General features: G+C 52.9%; 1 protein-coding gene across 1 annotated transcript in view; it reads right to left on the reverse strand.

The window, feature by feature from the left end:
• Positions 1-2,703: 2,703 nt before the first annotated feature.
• Disp3 (dispatched RND transporter family member 3) overlaps positions 2,704-24,324 on the reverse strand; it is a 56,364-nt gene continuing 34,743 nt past the window's right edge. The window contains 12 exon segments of the mRNA XM_028893617.2: positions 2,704-8,007; positions 8,991-9,157; positions 9,616-9,729; positions 10,369-10,528; positions 15,967-16,112; positions 16,549-16,675; positions 17,475-17,647; positions 17,739-17,869; positions 19,443-19,627; positions 20,963-21,099; positions 21,982-22,095; positions 23,601-23,762. Coding sequence (XP_028749450.1) covers positions 7,645-8,007; positions 8,991-9,157; positions 9,616-9,729; positions 10,369-10,528; positions 15,967-16,112; positions 16,549-16,675; positions 17,475-17,647; positions 17,739-17,869; positions 19,443-19,627; positions 20,963-21,099; positions 21,982-22,095; positions 23,601-23,762 — 1,979 coding nt within the window. The 3' untranslated portion in view covers positions 2,704-7,644.

The raw sequence follows: 24,324 nt of genomic DNA on the forward strand, positions 1-24,324 counted from the left end.
ATATCTATGTGTATCTATGTCCAGGTTCCTTCATTAAACACTCCCCCGACCCCATGTGTGTGTGTGTGTGTGTGTGTGTGTGTGTGTGTGTGTGTGTGTGTGTGTGTGTTGTCAGAGGACAGTCCTCTCATCCCACCTTGCTGAAATGGGGTGCCTCATTTGTTCCCCACTGTGTATGCTGGGCAAGCTAGCCCACGAGCGTCTGTGGATTTTTCTGTTCCCATCTTGTCTTGCTGTAGAAGCATTAGCTTCTCCGACCCCTGACCCCATGCCTGGCTCTTACACAGGTTCTGGGAGTCTGAAGTCAGGTTCTCACACTTGTGTGTCCCTGAGATATCCCCTCACCCAGCCCCACACTTCATTTTATAAAGACACCAGTTATATTCATTTTCTGCCATAACAAAACCCCACAGGCTGGGGCTTCTACAACAGACATTTGTTCCCTAGACTGGGTGCTGGCCGGGCTGGTTCTGACAAGGTCCCCCTGCTTGGCTTGCAGACAGCACCTTGACCCTGTGTCTTCAGGGCTGGCCCTCCACCCTTTGTATGCTCTTGATTTTTGCATCCTAATTGCTTCTCACCTGTAGGGACAGCAGCCAGATTGGGTCAGGGTCCATGCTGTCAGCCTGGTTTCTACTCACCCCACCACCCCCACCACCAAAGGCCCACCTCCAAGGAAGTCACACATGAGAGTCCACAATTAGGGATCAGTATATGAATTTTGGGATGGAGTGGGACACTTCAGGTCCCAGCACCAGTCACACTTTATTAAAAGCAGAGTCTGCCCTAATGAACTCACTTTAACTTGATTCAATCTGTAAAGAGCCTGCTTCCAAAACAAGGCCACATGATGAAATACCAGAGGTCAGGATTTCAAAATACCATTTTTGAAGGGTGATGCTCAGCTCACAAAAGGAGGCTCTGTGTACATTCCCACACTTTCTGGGAACATGGCATTGTAGACAAGGCTGAGCTGGTCTGATGAATGCTGGATGCTGGGTGACCCGTGGCCTTGTGACACATCTTTCAGTCTACTAACTAGCAAGTCTCCAACCCCGGAAAATACAGCCACCCAGCTAACCTGTAGCTAAGTGCAGACTCATGAAAGAGCCCCACTAGGGTCAAAACCACGCAGAGGAGCCCAGAGGAACCCAGAGGAGCCCAGAGGAGCCTAGCTTACTCTGTGGTACTATGGAATCAGGAGATAAACATAAATTTTTAAAGTTTCTTTTTATTGTTTTTAAGTGATGCATGAGGCCAGAAGAAGGTGTTGAGTCCCCTGGAACTGGAGTTAGAGGTGGTTGTGAGTGGGTACTGGGAATCAAACTTGGGTCCTCTGTAAGAGCAGCAAGTGATTTTAACTGCTGAGCCATCTTTCTAGCCTGGTGTACTTGTTTGTTTTTTGTTTTGTTTTTGTTTTTTGAGACAGGGTGTCTTTGTATAGTCCTGGATGTCCTGGAACTCACTCTGTAGACCAGACTGGCCTCGAACTCACAGTGATCCACCTGTCTTCTGCCTCTGGAGTGCTGGGATCAAAGGTGTGTGCCTCCACTGTCTGGCATGTGCTTGTTGTTTTAAGCCAGTGAACTTTGAAGTGGTTTGTTAGGACCAAGAAATGGATACCCTGAGTCTCAGAGATAGAGGGGCATGTGCAAGTTTATAAAGCTCTGAAGCCAGGAGCCAAATGGTCGTACCTAAAGGATCGAGCACTGTAGAAACATTCTTTTTGAGCCCCTCAGGAGTCAAAGCAATACTCTGAGCGTGGTGGTGCACACCTGTAATCTCAGCCCTCAGGAGGTGGAGGGAGGGTCAGAAGTTCAGGGTTGCCCTTGGATACATAGGGAGTCTGAAGATAAACTAGTGATACATGAGACTCTACTTAAAAAACAAAGAGTAGAGGGTGGGGTGAGAAATAGGATTTGGGAAGTGGGGTAGAAAGCACCATGGCCCCTCTTACCCCCAAACCTTGCTCTGTCCCTGTAGTGGTTTGAGTGAGAATGGCCCCCATAGGCTCACACATTTGAATGTTTAGTTCCCAGTTGGTGGACTATTGAGAAAGGATTAGGAGGTGTGGCCCTGTTGGAGGAGGAGTGTCACCAGAGGTGGACTTTGAGGTTTCAAAAGTCCAGTCTAGCCTTCTCTGCCCACTGCTTGTGGATCAGATGTGAGCTCGCAGCTACTGCTCCAGTGCCCTGCCTGCCTGCTGCCATGCTCCCGGTCATGATTGTTGGTCATGATGGTCATCTGTGGTGAAGCCAATTCCTACAGGGCAAGAAGCACTACACAGTGGAGGGGGCTCAAGAGGGGAAGGCCCGTGCACGTGCTGGGGGTTGCAGCACCGCACGTTGGGGTGAAGTTTGGCTAGCAGAGGCCTGAAGGCAAAGGGGAGGGTGTGGCATGAGCTGACAGTGGAGAAATTGATGGTGGGACCCGGTAGAGCCCCAAAGCTGCGTGGAAACCCTCAGATGAACTCTGAAGGTTCCAGGAGGTGCTGTCATAACAAACACCCCCAAACACAGGGTCTTCCATTACTAATCATTTACTGTCCCCTGAGAGTCTGATCTATGCTAAGGCCATCTAGGCTTTGGCTGCAGGCCAGAGGTGGGTTCAAGCTGGTCCCACGGGCTTCTCAGCTTCCTGAAGCCAGTAGGCTTGTGGACCTTGTGCTTTACTCAGAGAGGCAGAAACACAGAGGGACAGCCGTATTTCAAGCCTTTACTGCTTCCAGCTTGCCATGTCCCACTGAATAACATGGGCCCCACAGCCAGGCTTACTGTCGGGAGGGAAAGAAAGCATATTCCACCCCAGTCAGAAGGGTGGGGAGGAACAGCTCCTGCTTACTGAAGAGTTTCGGAATGCTGAACACATCCATCTACTCAGGGTTGGGAGAGACCTGTCTGATAAGAGACGACAGGGAGGATGGCAGGACAGGTATTACTGCGGCCACGGCCTGGGCAAACATCATCTTATTAAAACACAAAGACCACACTCAGTGGGTATTATTCTATTTAACGGATGAGCGAGCAGGTAAAGACGGAATGTGTGACTTGCCCAGACACAAGGCCAGCTGAAGCAGAATGAAGGTGCTATTGTGAGAGCATGGCAGGGCGCAATGAGCCGAGATCTGACCTCCCGCTACCCAAAGCAGCCCATTCTGAGCATTTTCACTGCTCATTCATCTACACCTGGGTGTGTGTGTGGGGGATCAGGGCCACCACTGCTTTGATCACCCCAGTCTCTCTAGCACCAACCCTGTCCTTGCTTGGAGAAGGTGGCAGGTGGGCTCCTGGCATTGCCACCAGCAGCTCCTGGAAGGGCATCGGATGCCACAAATGTCAGCTTATGCTTGTTGAAGTCTGTAGTGGGACCCCTTCTCTCCCTCCTGCTGCTGGAGTGAGCTTCTCAAGAAGCCAGTGTCAGCCACCCCTCTCTTTACAGGAAAATCATCTACATGATCGATTCCCGCAGTCAGAACACCGAGTGCACAAAGATTTACGGTCGGAGGCTTCCTCCATGGCTTCTGCCTCAGAGTAGCGCTCCCACCCCGGCACACACAGGTAACCACTGTTTCGGTTTCTCCTTGTATTGTTCTCCAGAATTATTTAATGCACATGCAAACAAAAAACAAGTACAGGTTCTCACCTGCTTGGGTATTGTTCAAACACATAAGCTAGTGTATCCCACAGTTTTACATCCTCCTCTCTCATTTAATCTCCCTGGCAATTTTTCCATCCCAGCACTGAGGAAGCGCCCTCTTAATTTTCAGTTGCAGAGCACAGACCTGTGGCGCCCACTCCCCCTGTTCCAGTGCTGATGGATGTGGTGGGCTCTGGCACTTTGATAAGCCAGACTAATCTTCGGTGCATACCTTCTGCACTCGGCAAGGGTTAAGTTTACCTGCAAGACCAATTCTCAGGGGCAGGGGTGATGAATCCAAGGGTGGCATGGCTATAATTCTGCTACTGACAAACAGTCCTGCATGGCTGAGCAGATTATGCACTCCAACAGGAGATCCCCGAGAACCTGCTTCCCCATGGCCTCATCACCAAATTTTTAAATCTTCCAGGCAGATAGAGAGCGGGCTTCTGTTTGGAAAGACTGTCGTTGTACCTGCCCCCACCCCGGGAGGAAACACAGCATCCTCTGGCAGACGGGGGAGGTGGGCACAGTCCTATCCATTCTCAAAGCTTGTGGTCAACTAGGGAAGAGGACAGGGACACATCTCTGTCTGCAGCTTCCTTAATGGGACAAGACAAAGGCACTTTTTTGAGGCACACTGAGGATTCTCAAGGGACAGGGAACAATCTTTAAAAGTAGAGTAGGCACCCCTTAAAAGCAGCTGTCGCTGGCAACTGCTCTTGATGGAGAAGTGGGTCAAGGGGCCTTTGGTGGGGGTAGGGATTTCCCACCCCCCTCAGACCCCCTCGTACCCTTGGCCCCTCCTCCACACAGAGGACTGTCACCTTGGCACACCGATGCCTGCACACCCTGGGCCCCCCGGGCTGGTTGCTGAGCTCAAGTGAACAAAGATCTCATTAAGCTCAGTGAAGCTCATTAAGGTTGCAGCCCACATTGGCGTCAAAGGAAGGTCAAGCCTCTTTTCATGGGAGTTGGTGCCTCTGGGACCTGGTGGTGCCAGCAGTCACAAAGATGAAGGGGATCAAAGAGGCAGACAGCTGCATGGCCCAAGTTCCCTAGAGCACCCAAACTGTCACCACCTCCTTCTCCCACGTCTACCCCTCCCCGGGGAGAGCCAGGTGGGAAGTGGGTCTATCAGTCACTATACAGGGGCTCCAGGGAGGAAGGCAGGGAAGTATGGCTGAGAAGCTACAATTGGATGTGGAGATTGCCATCCTTGGAGGAGACAGCAAGCCTGGTCAGAAGCCAGTGGTGCCACAGGCACTTACCCTCTCTGATAACCAGACTGCTCATCTGTAAATCAGAGGCTGACTTACAGGAGTCCCAAGGGTCACAGAGTTGCCCAGAGGCTAGGGAGCCTGAGCCACAGTTTTCTCCATCCTCAGCCCACCTATGCAGCATCCCCACAGCTCTCTGAAAAGGCGGAGGTTCAGGGAAGAATGAGCTATTCCATTAAAGTAATGGACCAGGCAGGGCTCTCCTCAAGTGAGCGAGTGCCATGTGGACAGCATGTAAATGACCCAGCTCTACATTAAACTGGGTTATTGGGAAGTCACCAGGACAAGGTCTTGGAGACATCAGTCCTTCTGGGACATGCTGTCAGTTTTCCAAGCCCTCTCCAACTCTCTTGACATACCATTAGCACCACACTCCACGTTGTGGTCAGACAGAAGGACCCTGTATATGTGGGCGCCACACAGCAGGCTCCAGAAGCCCCAAGTCAGAACCAGCCTGTTCCCTGAGACCTTCCTCCCAGTGACAGGCCTCCCAGGGTTCCAGCTTTACCAAGAGGAGAGTGTGATAAGCAGATCCAAGAACTTGCTTCAGGAGTTCAAGAACAGGCCCCTTGATCTGACTGCAGCCTCCAACCCCCTAGGAATATAGTCTGCCTTTGTGAGAGGTTATGTGCCTTGATGGTTGACGATGCACTTTGGGGACACACTTAGGCTCCACATCTGGCTCATGATCCAGAAAAAACCCATCTCTCATGCATTGGCTCCCTTGAATGCATCACCTACACCTGATGATTAGAAAAAGAGCTGACTCCTGCTGGGCATGGTAGTGCATGCCTTTAGTTCCAAGTACTCTTGAGGTAGAGGAAGGTGGCCCTAAAGAGCGAATTCCAGGACAGCCAGGCTACACAGAGAAACCCTGTCTTGAACTCCCCCATCCCCCTCCCCTGAAAAAAAAAAAAAAGAAAAAGACCAGACTCTTGTGTGTGACTGCCCTGCTCCCATGTATGCTATGGTCCTAATGTCTAGTCCTCACAGACAGTTTATTAGGGGTGGGGTCTCCGAAGCCAACAAGGGTAAGATGGAGTCATTAGGATGAGGCCAAATCCAGCATGACAGATGTCCCTCTTAGAGAGGGACAAGGACATAAAATGATAGGCACATGGAGGCCAGCAGATACCCAGCAGCCAAGGGGGGGTGCTGGACCAGATTCCCTCTTTGGATTCCCAGAGGGAACAGCCTGACTATCACAGCCGAGGACCCTCTTCTGCTGCAGACATCTGTGGTGCCATCATGGCCCCTCAGGAAACAAACACCAACTCCAAGAAGAGCATCTGCTGTGTTACATGCCAGCCTACACCAGTGATCATTTCATTGCTCCACTGTGGACGGTGGGTCCAAAGGTTTGATACTCCCTCAACAAACACTGGGCACCAAGCCATGCCAGATGTACACTAGACAAGGGCACAGTGGTATCTGCCTTGCACCCCAGCTCTCCCTTCAATATCTACTAGTGACCAGGTGAGCTGGTATGTAGACCACCCTGGACTCCTTTCTCCCCATCAGGGATCTGTCTCAGCTCAAGCTGTGTCCAGCTTTAGAGAGCCCAAGGGCCACATGTCTATTCCCAGGAAGGTCAGTGGCTGTCACAAAATGCCAGGCTTTCAGAGATGCCCAACTGTGGACTGGATGGGCCCCATAAAGTCAGAGGCATCTCCTGAGCCCCACCTCCCACTGGGAGGCCCCAGCCTCCCACTGAGCCCAGAGTGCCCCATCTCTGTACTGGACACCCCCATCCACCTCCGTGCCTGTCCAGGTCCGGTACCACCCTCTGTGCCAGGCTGCGTGTGAACACTTAGCTATTTCAATTTTAAGAACATGATGGAGGCAGCGAGGCTGAAAATGCTTGTGTTAATAGCAGCGGTCTGCAGTTTCGGCTCACTTTAATAGGGACCATCTGCTGTGAGCAGGCGGCTGGCGCAGCCAGCTCCTCCCCGTGCGTGCGTGTGTTCGTGCGTGCGTGCGGCACCTCACCACACACGAGTCATCCATTCTCAGTCAGGTGAGGGAGAGGAGGCTTGGGATCCGTGGGGGTGGCTGAGCCAGAACTCCAGGGAGGGATTTTTAGGCTCCCTGGAGGCTGGGGCTGGGGCTAGGACATGCATGACCCCAGGAAGTGCCTCTGTCTGTGCTGGCCTGGATACAGGCCGGGCCACGAGGATCACAAGGTCATCAAGCACTGGCTGCATAAAGCTGAGGGGGTGTGGTTCAGGGGTTGTGCACCCCCTGGATCCACTGTGCTCTTCCTGCAAAGGCCCAGGGAGGCCTGTGCTCCTAGGCAACTCTGGCTCTGCCCTGATCCAGCCACAGGGCAGTCCCCGCCTCCTGGTGCCTCAGTTTCCACATCTGTAGAGTGGGAGTCCTGAAATGCGCACCCAAGCAGGTCATGACACCGAAGCGGTGTGAGAGGAGGCCCTGGTAGGAAGCCACCTGCTCGGTGGTGACTCGGTATGGAAGGAGGGCCAGTATCCTCCACTGCCAGGCAGACCTCAGTGTGGGGGCTATAGCCCAGACAGTATGGGGCTGTCTGACTTCGCACCCAGTCTGAGCTGTGATGAAGGTGGTGGACCCACACAGCTCTGGGTCCCAGTTCCACGAAGCCTGTGAGCGGAACTAGTTGGGACTGGGCCAGAAAACAAAGAGCCTCTGAGTCTCCGATCCCCTCATCCTCGGCTGCGGGGTGAGATGCATGAGTCAGGATGCGAACACAGGGCTATAGCATAGCCCCGCTGGGCAGGGGGATCTTGTAGCCACTGCGCAGGAGCACGAGACAGGCACCCAGCCCTAAGGCCCCGGCCAGCAGCACGGCACCCAGGGCCTTGAGGAAGGAAGTCCTGGTCCGGGTGAAGGAGCCGGGGGCCATGATACCCAGCAGGGCGGTGCTGACGGTGAGTGTGTAGAGGATGGACACGCCTGTGTTGAGTGCCACAATCTTCCCGAACTTGGCAAATGGGGCGATAATGCAGAAAAAGAGCGGGACCGTGGCGATGACAGTGGTGAGGGCGCTGGACACGATAGCCACGCCGACGTGCCGAACAGCCTCCAGCGTCCTCCACTGGCGCTGAGAGCTGGCATCCTGAGGCCGTGGAGAGAGAGAGTGAGCTGGGGCTGACACCCACTGCGGCAACACACCCGCGGCTTGACTTTGGGACAGGGGGCATACACTGCTGCCCCAGGCTGGCTCTGCCTGAGACTGGCTCCCACCCCTGTAAGTAGGACGGTGATGGAGGGCCAGAGGCACAAGCATGCCGATAGGATTTAGGATGGGAGGCTATGCACGGTGGGTCCTTAAAAATGCGAGTTCTGACCGGAGCGATTCCATTCTTCTGACAATAAAGTGACTAAAAGTGTAGCTGACTTAATTTTGTCAGTGTCTTCACATCGAACCCAGGACAGTTAGCTTTAGTTGTCTACTTGAGACAACCTAGAATCACCTGGGAGAAGAGTCTCAATGAGGGATCGTCTACATCGGGTTGGGTTGTTGGGGATGGCTAAAAGACGTGGGAAGACGCAGCCTACCGTGGGTGGCGCCATTCCCCAGGCAGGGGGTCGGGGGAGGGTGTCCTGAACTGCTTAATAGTGGACAAGTCAAGGTGAGCACAAGCAAGCAAGGAGCATGCATCCAATTTCTCTCTGCTCTAGACTGAAGAAGTAGTAACTAGATGTCTAAAGTTTTTGCCCGTCTATAATGTTGGGCCATAAAGTAGAATTTTAAGCCAAACAAACCTTTCTTCCTCTATGTTGGTTTTTGTTGGGGGTATTTTATGACAGCAACAGATGTTAACTAGAACAACCCCACCCCCGGCCCCTTCCTTAGGTCCACAGCAAGCTTTGGCTGTTACTACATCATCAGTGGGCTGCAGGGAGGAGGATTGTGATCTCATGGCTGGAAAGACACCCCATGCACTCAGGGCTGTGGATTGAGACACTGCATTCTAGGGAACAGCCCTTAGGACACAGCCTGCCTAGGGGTGGAGTATGGGATGTCCATCTGTCCTTCCCTCCCACTGCCCCAAGGTGGGAGCTGAGTCAGGGTCAGGCATGCACAGGACCACTCACCTCGGCCTGGTGGGGGGGTAGGTTCTCCCCAGCTAGCAGGTAGCCTTCTACTAGGTGGACGCAGTAATCCACAGAGGAGCCAACCAGGATGGAGAGGGAGATGGCCTCCACGGCACCCATCTCCCAGCCACTCCAGTACATGATGGTCACCACGAGGCAGACGATGCCTGTAAGAGGGGCGGCAAAGGCGCCCTTAGACCTTCTCCTGTCTAGATAGGATAGACCTTCTCCTATCCAGGGATGAGGGTCAATGCCAGAGAGAAGGGAAGGAGTGGGGGAGGGGGCAGGTACAGCAATGTGTCACTCACCTAAACAATGCCACAGAGAGACACCTGGCTCCACTCAGGGAACACAGACATGTAGTTTCTATGTGTCACTGTCACTGAATGCCAAGCTGAGGGTCTTTGGTATGAGTGAGGATGGCAATAAGGGCTTTGCTGGGACTGGGTGGCCAGAGGGTCCGAGAAACTTGCTGCCTTGAGGTCCAGAAGACCCCTCCCTGGTCCCATTCTCTTCAGCCTGGCCCACTGTCGCACCAAGCACTTGCCCGGACCTGGCCGGTTGTCTCCCGCCACGTACCCTGGCCGATCTCATCCCCAGCGCGCGTCACCCTTGGCACACATACCCAGGATACTAAGAAGCACGGGCAGCAGGAGGAGGACGTGGGTGGTGAACACGGCCACCGCGGCCACACAGATGAGCAGCGAGAGGACCAGGCCGTACAGGGCGCTCTGTACCCCTAAAAGGTAGGAGAGAAGGAGACTCGGGCTGCAGGACGAAGAGGCTGTAGCTCCGCTTGACCCCAGGACAGAGGTTACCAGTGTGATATAGCTAGCTTCGCTACCCTGAGCCTCTCTCTGGGAGAAGCAAGGTCTTCCCACAGGTCAATTTTATTCGGAGTTCAAGGAGTTAAACAGGCCCCCAGAGAGGGGTGACCCCTAGGAAGGGCCATGACCTACTTTAAAAATTATTATTGCATGTGTGTGCACACGCCCATGTGACCCGGCACACATGTCCAGATCAGAGGACTTAGTGGAGTCAGTTCTCTCCTTCCGCTGTGGGATTCGGGGATTGACTCAGAGCATCAGGCCTGCAAAGCAAGTGCTTTTATCCACGGAGGCATCTCACTGGCCTGAATGTTAGTTTCCAGGTGGCCAAATTCAAGATCACACATGGCCAGATGCCACCAGCAGGAGAGGACCCACACTCTGGCCTCTCATCAGTAGCCTGGCAGCCACACCACACTCTCCCTGGGTTCTGAGCCAGGACTCAGGATAACAGAAGAGTGGCACAGACCGCACCATGCCCTCGATGTGGGTAGCTGCCCCTGTGTGGCTGCCCACCACCCAGCCTAGGGCAGGGCTGGACTCACACCCACCTATGATCTCCATGAAGATCTGCTTCCAGTGCTCACAGGTCTGGAAGCCTCGGCGCAGGGCTGAGCCCTCGGGGAAGGTCTGCAGCTGCTGCCGGAGGAAGCTCTCCCATCGCAGGTAGTCCGAGTAGGTCTGGAAGGAGGACTTGCCCTTGTACGTGGTCTGCAGGGGACAGGGGCCGGTGAGACTAGTGACAGAGACTAGAGACTCTGCTTGCATTTCCTAGGGACAGCTACTCTGTGGCCAGCAGTGGAGGGGGTCCTGTGAGGATGTGGGTGCCGAACCATGCCCCATGCACACTGCCATAGCTCTGGACCAACATAACACTCTTAGAATCCTCCACACTCCCGTGTGCCACCCTGTGCCTCTCCAGGAAGCCTCTCCACATGACCTTAAGACTGCCTGGGGTCCATCCCCTCTGAGAAATTTTCTTTTTGTTCGTGGCATGCTTCCTCTGGGCTCTCAAGCACTGGCCCCTCTCCCCAGGACTTCCTCATGGCTCTCAGCACATCTGGGCAGATGCTTGCCTCTTGGCTGAGGATGCAAGCTCACAAGGCCTTGGGAAGTCTGCTAGTTCACAGTGCAGGGTCCTAAAAGGGTTTAGGACCTTCTTCTGTGTCCCCTCACTGACCCAGTTCTACTCTTGCTATGATTTAGTCTCAGCATGTCTATGCACAGATGTGTGTGTGTGTGTGTGTGTGTGTGTGTGTGTGTGTGTGTGTATGCACATGCATACATGTGAGTCAGTGCTGCTGAGGGTCAGCTTGGAAGAGGATGCCCTGGTGAGTGACTGAAATGATCAAGAACATTGCCAGTTTTAAGGTAGCTGTGGCATCAGCCTGAAAAAAAGGAAGGCAGTTCAATGACATGCTACAGTGTGGATGGATCTTGAAGGACATGTTGCCCACTGAAAGGACCAATCTGTGGTTCCATTTATATGATATATTTAGTGTAGTTTAACACTAAATATATCTACAGATATATTTATTACAGAAAGTAGAGTGGGGGTTGCCAAGGGCTGGGAGGAAGGAACTTTTTTATTAACGGGGGCAAAGTTGTGCAGATGGCTGGTATCAATGGTAGTACAACAGTGACAATGTATTTTCCTTTCTTTTTGAGGCAGGGTCTCACCACAAGGCCCTCGCTGGCTAGGAATTCACTATATAGACCATGCTGGCCCCAAACTCACAGAACTCAACTTGCCTCTGCCTTCCAAGTGCTGGGATTAAAGGTGTGTGATACCATGCTCAGTGGCCAATGTCACAAAAAAATTTTATGGTTAAAATGGTGGGATGGCCAGTCTTCATGCTCAACTTGACTAGAATTAGAATCACTGAGGATCTGATGAAATACACCTCTGAACATGTATGTTGAAGGTATTTCCAGGGAGCTAGAGTAATTGAGAGGAAAAGACCCACTCTGGATGTCAGTGGCACTGTCCTATGGGCTGGGGGCATACATTGAATAAAATATTAAGAAAATGCTTAAGAATACCAACATTCTTTCTCTGCTTCCTGGCAAACTATGAAAAAAATACTCTGTTCCTCCACACTGTCTCAGCCATGATGGACTAAACTCTCCCTACACCCAGTTAGAAATTTAGGTCATAATAATAGAATACTAACAATACAGAAATTGGTACCAGGAGTGGGGTTGTTACTGTAACTAAGCCTGACCATGTAGTTCTTATGCCCCTAGAGGTTTGAAGGGGGGATTTGGAAGAGTTTGGCTCTGTGGAGCTAGAAAAACTCTAGAATGCTCTAACCAGAGCTTACTGGGCCATTTTGGTGGGAGTTTGGAAGACCAGAATGCAGACAGGAGTTTGGAGAGTAATGACTATGTGCTTGAAGTTTCAGAGCAAGTGCTCTACTGGGAATTAGAATGGAGTCCATTCTGTTATCATCTGGCAAAAACACTGTCTACATATTATCTTGTCCCTGTTGTGGATAATTTTAATTGTCAATTTGAAATATCTACAATGACCTGAGAAGAAACTCCCAGTGAGGATCTGTCTAGGTCAAGTGAACCTGAGGGCATGTCTGTTTGTGGTGGTATCTTGATTACATTAATTGAGAGGAGAAGACCTACTCACTGGAGGTGGCACCGCTATCTGAGTAGGGGAGCTTGAACTGTGGAAGACTGTAAAGCCAAGGAGCTGGAGAGGTGGCTCAGTGGTTAAGAGTACTGGTTGTTCTTGCAGAGGAGCTGGATTTGATTCCCAGCACCCACAAACTGGTTCACATCCATCTGTTAACTCCAGTTCCAAGACATCTCATGCATTCTTCTGGCCTCTATGGGCACTGAATACATGTGCTATATGGACATACATGCAGGCAAAACACTCATATACTAATAATAACAACAACAACAATAATAATTTTAAGCCGGGCGGTAGTGGCACACACCTTTAATCCCAGTATTCAGGAGGAAGAGCCAGGCAAATCTCTGAGTTTGAGGCCAGCCTGGTCTACAGAGTGAGATCCAGGACAGGCACCAAAACTACACAGGAAAACCCTGTCTTGAAAAACAAAAACAAAAACAACAACAAAAAAAACCCAAACAACTTTTTTTAAAGTGTAGAGCTGAGCTCACACATGCCTGCACATTACTGTCTGCTTCCTGACTATGACTGCAGTGAGACCAGCAGTCTCAGGACCCTGTCACTGTGAGTTACTGTGATGGACCAGAACCTGGAACTGTGAGCTAAATAAACCCTTCCCCTTTGAGTTGCTTCTGTCAGGGTGTTTTATAACAGTGTGCTGGAGTTTTGTGTCACCCGACACAAGCTAGAGTCAGCTGAGAGGAGGGAATCCCAATTGAGAAAACTTCTTTTTAAGATTAGGCTGTAGGCAGGCCTGTGGGGCATTTTTAAAATCAGTGATTGGTGGGGGAGGGCCCAGCCCATTGTAGGTGGGGCCATCTCTGGGCAGGTGGTTCTGGCTCCTATAAGAAAGCAGACTGAGCCGGGCGGTGGTGGCGCACGCCTTTAATCCCAGCACTCGGGAGGCAGAGCCAGGCGGATCTCTGTGAGTTCGAGGCCAGCCTGGGCTACCAAGTGAGTCCTAGGAAAGGTGCAAAGCTACACAGAGAAACCCTGTCTCGAAAAAACCAAAACCAAAACCAAAAACAAAAACAAAAAAAAGAAAGCAAGCAGACTGAGCAAGTCATGGAGCAAGCCAGTAAGCAGCACCCCTCCATGGCTTCTGCATCAGCTTCTGCCTCTAGTTTCCTGTCCTGTTTGAGTCCCTGTCCTGACTTCTTTCAATGACCAATTATATGGTAGTGTAAGCCAGATAAACCCTTTCCTCCCCAACTTGCTTTTGGTCATGGTGTTTCATCACTGCAATAAAAACCCTGACTAAAACAAATAGCAACTGGAAAGATATTAAGACAGTCTCCAAACATTGTGAGGGGATGCATTTGAAGGTGACAGATTAATTAATTTGGCCAAGGAAGTTTCAAGACAGCATGAGGTCAAGGCTGCGGCATAGTTAACGATGCCCACTTTTAGCCAGATTTATAGTAAAAAATAAGCATTCAAAAACACAGAGTAGAAGGGTTTGAAAAACATGCAGTCTGCTCACAAAAGAAACTAGTTAAAAGCTGTAGAAGAACGATTGTGCGTAGATTAGCACTGTTAAGGAAAGCCCAAGCATTTCGAACTAGTACAACAGGAAAGACCTTATGCACATCGCAGGAATTAGACTCCAGTGCATAAAAATGATAACTCATCTGAATGATTTTTTTTCCTTGGCAAACACAGGGCTACCTAAGGAAGTGTTTTCCTGAGTTCAGCTACCTGGGCACTTAAAGGCTATTGAAGCCACGGTCCAAAGGGGCCCTTAGACTGCTCAAGTTGGTGTCAGACCTTGGTATCATCCATATGGTGCTGGTTTGCGGGTATGCAGGATGCAAGAGGTCACAGCGCTTTACAGGGGCTCACATCTGAGAGCTTGCCTTGAGTCTCAGAGGAGACTCTGAAGTCAAGACTTTTGAAAAATGTCAGAACTGTTAAGAATACATTTTTTCATTGTGAGATGGACAGGAGCCTTAGAGGGGACCGGGGTGGAAGATCAGGGCTTAAATTGATACATTTAGGTGTCAAGTTGACAAGGCATGGACTCATAACAAATTATCTTTATTGTTAATATCATATTCAGAAACACCTAGGAGACAGAGAGGAAAACTTGGAGGTTTCTACAGAGCATTGAATGAGGGAGAAAAACTCACCTTGGATGTGGATGGCGCCACCCACAGGCTGGGGTCCCAGGTGCAGTGAGAGAGGCTAGGGGAGTGCCAGCAGTGGGGTGCCAGGATTCTCATTCCTGGCCTACTGGGTGTGCCCCCCTATTCTCAGCTACGTCTTCCTTACCATGGTGAACTGAACTCTCCGAAACCCTGAGCCAGAATACGTCCTTCTATGTATTGTATTCTACGTTGTTCTGTTTTCCTTCCTTCCTTCCTTCCTTCCTTCCTTCCTTCCTTCCTTCCTTCCTTCCTTCCTTCCTTCCTTCCTTTCTCTTTCTTCCTTTCTTTCTTTTGGGGGGTGGTGGTATCAGCAACAAAAAAACAACTAATTCAGACACTAAGTTCTACAGTATGTTTCACACACACACACACACACACACACACACACACAAAAAAAAAAAAAAAAAAAAAAAAAAAAAAAAAAAAAGGAGAAGCCTGTCTGGAGCTTCGATTCAGACCTTGCATCAGCCTGGGATCACACACATCAGGTTGGGGTTCACCAGTCCATGATATGGATCAGTGGCTTCATGGTTTGTACCGCAAGTAACAGTGACCATGGGAGAGTGCACGAGGGGCTGGAGAACAGGCCCTCCCTCCCTCCTCTCACCTGGTCTCCATTTCCGTGGGCCTGTGTCTCCATAACGGCCAGATTGGGCTCGGCAGAGGAAGGCTGTTTTTTTTTTTGTTGTTGTTGTTTTGGTTTTTTGTTTGTTTGTTTGTTTGTTTGTTTTTTCAAGACAAGGTCTCTCTGTGTAGCCCTGGCTGTCCTGGATCTCACTCTGTAGACCAGGCTGGCCTCGAACTCACAGAGATCCGCCTGCCTCTGCCTCCCGAGTGTTAGGATTAAAGGCGTGTGCCACCACTGCCCAGTTAGGGGAAGACTTTTTAACCCTGCTTTGTAGGTGGAGAATCAGAGGACAGAGGGAACTGGGGACCTGATCCACGAGGTCATTCACACCTGGATAAGGTAGAGGCTGGGTCCCTGGTCTCCACATGGAGGCAGCAGGACACCAAATTGAGCCTGAGAGACTGAAGTGCCAGGTCTCAGGGAGGCCAGGCCGGGTGATATGACTGTGTGCATGTGTGTGTGTACACATATCACTGTACCTCCCTTGGCAGAGCCTAGGCAACATAAAGAAGACAGTGGGGAGTAGCCTGGACCCCTTTACTCCCACAGATTTTTAGTCTATGTGGCATAAAGGATGAAACGGTGTAGTCAGGTGGGGTAGTGCTTGTCACTGACAAACTACGCACCTCAGGCCAAAGCCTGGGTATCTTTCTCTGGTCTGAGGGACAGGAGTGAAGAGGAATATGTTTAAGACAGCCAGACTGCTCAGTGCCCCCAGGCTCACCGACTCGAAGGCCATGGAGATCCACTGCACACGGCCCTCCTTGACACCCACCGCCCCGTGGGACAGCTGTCCTGGCAACAGGTTGGGCTCAGGCAGCTCCTTGCACTCTGGGTGCAACATCTGCAGGAAGGAGGAGATGCTGTACCCTATAGGAAGAAGCAAGAGGAGGCTGTGGCAGGAAGTGGGGCCAATGCCACACAGTACACCTGGGTGCACACTCACCTGCCTCTCAAGCTTCCAATGTGCTTGCAAACATTGGGCAGTGTCATTGAGAGACCTACAGACCACACCTGCCACCTCAGTGGCAATATTTTGGATCACCTCAGTCTTTGGACCAGCGAGTCACCTAGCTCTTAATTTTGGAAGCGCTCCCCCTTGAGGTATACCTAAGCATTACACCAGCACACCCTTGGGCGTTCCCATTCTCTTGCAAGCCTGTGCAAATCCGGGAAATGTTTGTACAGAACCGTGAGCGCTGTATAGGCACACTCCAGCACAGACATCCAAACACTAGGCATGCATTATTGAGCTGCATCATGTGAACCATGACCTCACAGCTTCCCCAGCCATGACCACACATACCTGAGGGCAAGCACTGGGCCCCGCCTGGCTTCACCAGCTCCGAGTTGCCCGCGATGGCCTTGCAGAGGCGACACAGGTGTCCGATTTCTTTGAAGAGGTCAAAGCTGCTGTCATAGACGACGCTGCCCTTTCCCAAGGAGACACACCGGCCCGGGCACTCAGTGAGTTGCGGACTCAGTCTCGGGCTCCCTTCCCACCTTGGACTCAGACCCCTCAGCAGCTCCCTTTTACTGTAACCACCATGCCACACCCTCACGGGGACACCCACAGTTCCCTTTGCTCGGCCCCTTTGGCGCCTCTCTCCGGTAACAGCTCCCCCTGCGGTGCTCTGCTCTCACCTCTGTTCTCTCTCAGCTGGACTTCATGCTTTTCTCCCTCGCTTCCAGCCAGCTCTAGCCTGCAGGCCTGCCTGTCCCCTGCCCAGGTTCCCACCCCTACCCTGAACGCGGACAGTGTCCATCTGGACTGGAAAGACAGGGCTCATCTTCTTCCTTTTGTTACTGGAGAGGCTGTGCCTGCCATGCCTGTGCCCAACCCAACTATGACCTCTAGTGACATTTTAAGTACACCTGCCAGGCCTTTCAATCACACACGGTCAGTGATGTCACACAGACCCCATCCCAGAGAAGGACAGGTTTCACACATGCTTCCTCTCATCTCTATTCCAGCCCTGAATGGAGACAGCCAGCCAGTGTGGGGTCCCCAAGTGCACCCATGTTCCTGAGTAATTCTCAATCAGTTCTGCTCGGCTCTCCAGGGGAACGATGCCCCCTCGGGGGCCTGTGGAGGTCCCGTGTGGGCTGGAAGAGCTTTGTAGGTGTCATGATTGTATGTGAAGGGCTAGGCTGGCAGACCACGCGCAGGTGCCAGTTTCCAAGGTTGCTGCTGCAGCTGGGCCCTTCTACACCTGCCCAAAGTGACCGTACCGGGTCCCCAATAACGTGGTTGTCCATCTGCTGCGTGCGGTTGATGCCAATGATACCAAAGACCACGAAGACCATGGCCCCGGTATCCACCAGTGGCCGCACTGCTGGCTTCCCACAGCCTGTGTTCACACAAGGGTTGAAGCCAAAGGTGGCAGAGATACGGGCCTTGGGCACTGCAGGAGAGAGTCAAAGCCAACACTGAGGGCAGGGCCCGGGCTTCTGAGGCCCTCCTCGGTCCCCCCAGGGATGTGCCCCCGCAAGTACCTTTGTCACTAGGCACATAGAAGAAGCCTTTGGTGGGCCCATCAGGGCTGGAGCTGAGCAAGCACCCAGGCGGAGCCACACACAGGCGCCCGTGGAAGGGGGGCTTGTGAGACTGAGCAAAGTACAGCTTCCTGTGGAGGCAGGGAGGCCGGGCTGAGTGGGAAGACCAAGAAAACTCCAAGGATGTGAGGTGAGATGGCCTGGCTGGCCTAGGCAGTCCAGGAAAGGTCGGGGAGGTGAGGCAAGAGACCGTTTCAGGGGCCAGGAGGACAGGGACCAAGCTGGGCTCCCCCAGCACAGGGGAAGAGGATGCCCGGGGCTGGGGATCTGGTGGCTTGCTTTAGCCCTGCCTCTGCCAAGACCAACCTGGCCCTGATCAAAGCTCTTCCCTCTGGCTCTCAGTCTCCCACACTGGCACAAGAGTTGAGGGAGCACAAGTGTCCAGTTTTAAAACTGTCCTCCAGGTTCAGGAAGGACCTGGGGCCAGCCTGAGTGTCCCTACCTCTGCAGACTATGACCCATCGAAACCACAGGGGTCAAGGAGCCTTGAGTTTGCAACTGGCTTCTAGTTTCTTCCAGAAAGTTTATCCAGGGAGCTGCCAGGCTTCAGTCCACAGCTGTGCATACAAAGCATGCCCAGCCCTGGGCTCAGGAGCAGACAGTCCACCCTGAGACAAGGGATATCTGGGTGGAAAGGACCTCGCTAGAGCCACCTCAATACCAGCTGCCTCCTGAATTCACCTCTGTACCCCAAGAGGAGTCAACCTGGGGGGTGGGGGAGCTGAATGTCCTGGAGCCTGTTCCTTGTCAGACCGCAGTCCCCAGGTGGCACACTCAGCGTACGCCGGGAATTGAGATGCCCTCCTGGAGTGGGGGCTGGGCTGTTCCTGAGTGTGAATCCTAGTCTGCCAGGGTCCTGCTGCCACTTGGCAGCTGCCTGTCTCCCAGAGAGTTGCTCCCTACCCCATCCTGTCCCTAGCATGATGACTCGCAGTCTACATACGGTATCTGTAAAATTAATGGCTGGATACTTATGCCAAGACAGCCTTACCTGACAAATAAGGCTGTGTTCATAACACGAGGTATAGAGCCCGGGGCAAGGCTGCCCTGGGGGCTTGGGACCCCATAAGGTGGAGAATGTAGCTCTTATTCAGCAAGAATTAGGCACTTGCTGCATGCCAGAGGGTGGAGACTGAGTGTAAAGTAGAAAGTACAACAGATACAATCTATGCCTTTCCCCAGCAGTGTAGGAGAGGGTGCAGGAAACCAGCTGCTTATCACAAGTGGGTGAGAGCCTTGGATAGGGAGTGTGTCACACACTCATCCAGCCAGCAGGGACATACTGAGCGCCTATCATATGCCAGACACCACACAAAGTGCGGGATACAGCCGGAACAATCTCAGAGTGCCCTGAAGGACACATTCCTGGGGCTGGACAGGTCACATGCCAGAGCAATGTGACTGTAGATGGCAGCTGGGCCAGAAACAGCAGCAGGTGCTGCATGGAGAGTCTGAGAGGGGTGATGTTGGATGGGGTGGGGGCTCTGTACAGGGATAGTCTCCCCCAGGGGGTGCATTAGGCTAGAAACCTGAATCTGGAGGAGTAAGCTCAGAAGGACACGAGGAGAACGTTCTGGGTACAGGGGATGGCGATTGTCTGCGTGGCCCGGGCGGCGTGCACAGGCCCGTCCGCACGGCTCTTACCGGGTGTGCTGCTGCTCCTTGGGGGCCACGTAAAAGCTGAAGTCAAACTTCCAGCCCCGCTTGGCATCACAGGCCAAGGCCGTCACCATCCACTTGCGGGAGGGGCTCGCCGCCTGGAGCAGCCCTACTGTAGACATACAAGCGGTCAGCTTCTTGGTGAAGTCACCAAAAGGCGCTCTATACACCTAAGCAGTGGGTTGACAGAGACAAGACACGTGACTCGGGGAGGCTGCCTCGGCCTGCCCGGCCTCAAGGTCTGTCCCCTCCCTCCTTGGGATATCTCCCACCCTGTGCTGCTTCTCAGAACTCAGAGGCCTAGGTTTGAACTTGTAAGTTGGGCAACTCCTCCTCTCTCCCTTTGCGCCCCCTTCTCTCTGAACCTCATTTCTCTCCACCGAGAACTCACTGGGCTAGCCTTCATGGTTGACTTAACACAATCAAAAGTCATTGGGGAAGAGACTCTCAATGGAGGACTGTCTACACTGGGTTGGCCTGTGGGAGATGTCTCAGTAAACGGACGCGGGAAGACCCCGTCCATTGTGGGTGGCACCATCCCCTAGTCAGGGAGTCCTGAACTGTCTATGAATGGAGAGACAGCTGAACACAAGCAAGCGGCGAGCATGCATTTATCTCCCTGTTCTTGACTGTAGATCTGGTGTGGCTAGCTGAAGTTCTTGCCTTGATTTCCCCACAATGACAGACTGTAATTTAGAATTGTAAGCTGAAATAAACCCTCTCTCCCCCAGTTGCTTTGCATCAGGGTATTTATCACAGCAGGAGAAATGAAACTGAGAGAGTAGGTGTCTTCTTGGGACAGGCTCTGTGCCTGGATCTAAGGACTGAGCCTGGGCAGCATGGGCAAGGCCCCGCCCTTGTGGAGTTGGCAGTGGGGATGCCAGATTCCAGTTGGGCCAGATAAAGTCAGATAGGACCATCAGGTGAGAGAAGTGGCCGAGGAGAAGGGAGGTCAGGCGGGGCTGGGGAGGGTGGAGTGGCATTTGTGGTGGGGAGGACAATCTGACCAGATAGGTTCCTCTGTGCCAGATGTCTGGACAGTGGGAAAGGTTAAAGGAACGTGAATGGTCCTGTTAAGGGGATACTGAATCGGGGCTGGTCCTGGGAGGCTGTCTTCCGGACACACCCTTCATTATAGGATGAACTATGGGCTGCCAGTGTGGACAGTTACTGCATTTCGGCTGTTGGGTAGTTACCAGCTCTTGTTTCCTATACATCCAACAATGTCTTTTATATTCCCATTTCATAGATGAGGAAACAGAGGCCCAGAGAGACTGAGTCACCTGCCCAACAACATGCAAGTTATACATGCCAGAGCTAGGACTCAAACCCAGGTCTGCCTGGTTGTAGGCCCCGTAACACATCTGACTGCTATGGCCTGGTCCTCATGTGCCTGGAGCAGCTGAATCCTCAGGGGCCCTGCTCCCTGCCTACACGGCCAGTATTCACCAGTATGGCACCAACAGCCCCTCCTCAGTGCCTATTTCATGACCGCCGAGGCTCACCTGGAAGGATGGCACCTCTCCATCTCCAGGGGACACAGCTTGCCAGGGGGCTGGCAGGCTGGCGTTGAGGGAAAGCCTGTAGACAGCCGGACGGCCTTTGCTCTTCACTTTGGAGATGTACACGGTGCTCATGGACTCTGAGGATAAGCAAGGGATGGAAGAGGAGGGGACAGTGACCTTAACAGCTTCAGGATGTGACAGAAGCCCACCTTAGCTCTGCTGGCTGAGGAGCTGAGCAGTGACCTTGGGTTCATCCTCAAGCGTTGACAAGGGACCGGGCAATGATGGCGGGAGGCAATGATCATGGGATGGGATGGTGACGGCGATGGTGAGAAGTAACGGTCATGGGATGGGGTGGTGACGGCGATGGTGAGAAGTAACAATCGTGGGATGGGGTGGTGACCGTGATGGTGAGAAGTAACGGTCATGGGATGGGGTGGTGGTGGTGGTAGGTGAAGGTCATGGAATGGGACAGTGGTGGTGATGGTCATGGGACAGGATGGTGACAGTGATGGTGGCAGTGGTGATAGCAGTGATGGTGGAAGGTGGTAGCAGTCCCAGACAGAGTCACACCAGTGACGGTGGGAGACACACAATGAAGTAGAGGAGTGTTGCCATCTGTGGGACCCAGTGTGACGATGGGGAGGGTCTGTAATGACAATGGTGTGACCATGGGTGACAGGGACAAACACAACTGTCCACTAGAGTTACTTCTCCTTGTCCCAGCACTCCTTCTGGGGACCCAAGGAGACCCTAGACTGACTCTCAGGATGACTCTGGTGACCAGGGCAGGCTCATGGAGGCTGCGGTTGGCAGAAGAAGCCTTGAGTTCTCCTTGAGCTCTGAGGGCTGCTGAGATGGTGGGTGAGGAATCTGAATTTTCTATATGCTGTCCCTTAAATAACCCAAGGACACAAGTTCTTGTTCCCATGGGAGCATCAGCTCTAGATGTGACCTGCTCTCCATGTGGAGTCAGACGGGGAGCGCCAGTGTACATCTACAGACCCCACCCCACTCACCCTGAGCATTGGCCTCAGGCCGGCTGGCCCAGGAAGCCCCAGAACCTCGCTTCTTCTTCTCCAGGGATGTCCTGACATTGTTCTGCAGGCTGTGGGGCTTCTCCTGGAAAAGACCTGCCCCGCCCCCCACCCACACACTGAGTCAGGGACATGGGAGTCTCTCTGGCCATGCCTGGTGGGCAAGGAGGACAGACCAGGATCTGTGAAGGGCCCAGAGGCTGGAGGGAGTGGATATCAGTGATTTGAGGGAGACTCAACAGAACCAAGGAAAACATCAAATGTTTATTATGTCCCTATCTGGAGGAAGACACGCTGGTGATGTCCCCACATGCCCACTCTGTGCCTCGATTTCCCGGTTATCAGGTAAGGCTGGGCAATGGCCCGCTTTGTCGCAGTGCTACAGACAAAGTGTTTGTTTCAATCGAGAGATACATCACACATTAAAATAGCAGCCCTCACAGCCAGCCCGAGGTCAGGGTTATTAACCTCATTGGCAGAGGAGAGAGCCATAGTTTTGGGAACCAGGGACTGCACAGGAAGTGAGGGAAGCCAGGGGAGGCTGCTCCTTCAGATGGCTGGCTGCTCTGGTGTCCGTCCAGCTGGGAAGTGGAGGGGGCGGGGGACGGGCAGGGGGTCCCTGGGAATGTGTGCTGTGACCATGGAGAGCAGTTGTGAGCCCTAGCGGGAACCTGGGGACTGAGCTGGGGCTGACTGTGAGACGCAGGGCTCTGGGTACCTGTCAGGGCTCCAGTCTGCTATCACGCATTCAGCTCATGCCATGACCAAGAGGGAAGGCTGGGTTAATGGGAACAACGCCCTAATTAAGTGAAGGCAATTACAGCAGTGGCAGCCGGGCTCCTCTCCCGAGCTGCAGGCACTCAGCTCAGTTAAGCACTCTCTCACTGTGCTTCCGCCCACCCGGGCAGAGTGGGTTGACCCTTGCCGACCTTTGCCCCACCCGCAGTCTCCCTGCCCTGAGTAAGAGCCTAGACCAGATACCGTGGAAGCCACTCCTCCCGATCCTGCTCATCTCAACACCGACGGAGTCTTCACGTACAGGTACCAAATCACTCCTAAAACAGTGACTCCCTAGCTCCTCCATGTCCCCTCCAGAGATAGTGCCAGCCTCCTGCCCCCCTCCACCAACCCAACTCCCCCCAGAATCCTGCTCCTCCCATCCACACACGGACCAGTGTCAGCTCCAGCAGCCACCCCTCTCAGACTAGGCTCTGCCCTACCCCATCTCCGCCACTGCCCTCAGCCTAGAGCCCCCTTCCTCTGCCCACCTGGCCTGACTGACCTTCTTCTTCTCCTTTGGTCTAACCCATTCCTTCCCTCCCCAGCTCTATTAGCTTGATGACTCTCATTCTTTAAGTATCTGCTTGGACACCACCTTTGGGCAGCCTTCCAGGATATCCATGCCTACAAAGCATCCTCTCCTTCCTCCAGAAAGGCTCCTATCTGCTATTGTAACAGCTTGTCCCTGACTTGGTAATGTGGACCCCAAGCCCAGGACGTCTGTCCTTCCTGCTCACTGCACCCCTGCATTATCTCATCTCTCAGGCCAACAGTGGGCTCAGACACCACAGGCAGTGAGCTCAGCCCGCGGGGATCCTCACCTGAGCAGGTGATGCAGGATATGCCCTCGGCACTCAGGTTGTACTTGAGGTCCAACAGCACCTGGATGTTGGTGTCAGGCCGGAAGAGCAGTGGGGCCCGGCTGGCGGGGCGGAGCCGGCTGGCGAACACCAGGGACAGGATGAGGATGGAGACGAAGAGTCCTGTGAGGAAAATATGCCCTGTGAGATGATGCCCCGTGAAAGAGCTGAGGCTGGCACCCCATCCTGGCAGAATCACTCTCAGTGTGGAGAGCAGGGGAGGGGACAGGGATGGTCCCACGAGAGGCAGGGATAGCTCTCATGTTTGTGGAGTGGCTGGGGCCTGGCGGTAAGCTACAAGCTGACACACCTCCACAAGGGCTAGTGTGGTAGTTTGAATGTAACTGGTGCCCATCATCTCCTAGGGAGCGGCACTATTAGGAGGTGTGGCTTTGTTGGAGTAGGTGTGCTCTTGTTGGAGGAAGTGTGTCACTGTGAGGGTGGGCTTTGAGGTCTCCTATGCTCAAACTACGTTCAGTGTAGACACAATTCACTTCCTGTTACCTGTAGATCAAGATGTAGGTCCCTTCTCCAGCACCATGTCTGCCTGCATGCTGCTGTGTCCTGCCATTGATGATAATGGACTAAGCCTCTGAAACTCTAAGCCACCCCAATTAAACGTTTTCCTTTATAAGAGTTGCCACGGCCATGGTGTCTCTTCACAGCAACTGAAACCCTAACTAAG

The sequence above is a fragment of the Peromyscus leucopus genome, chromosome 2, assembly GCF_004664715.2.
Source record: "Peromyscus leucopus breed LL Stock chromosome 2, UCI_PerLeu_2.1, whole genome shotgun sequence".
Lineage (NCBI taxonomy): Eukaryota > Metazoa > Chordata > Mammalia > Rodentia > Cricetidae > Peromyscus > Peromyscus leucopus.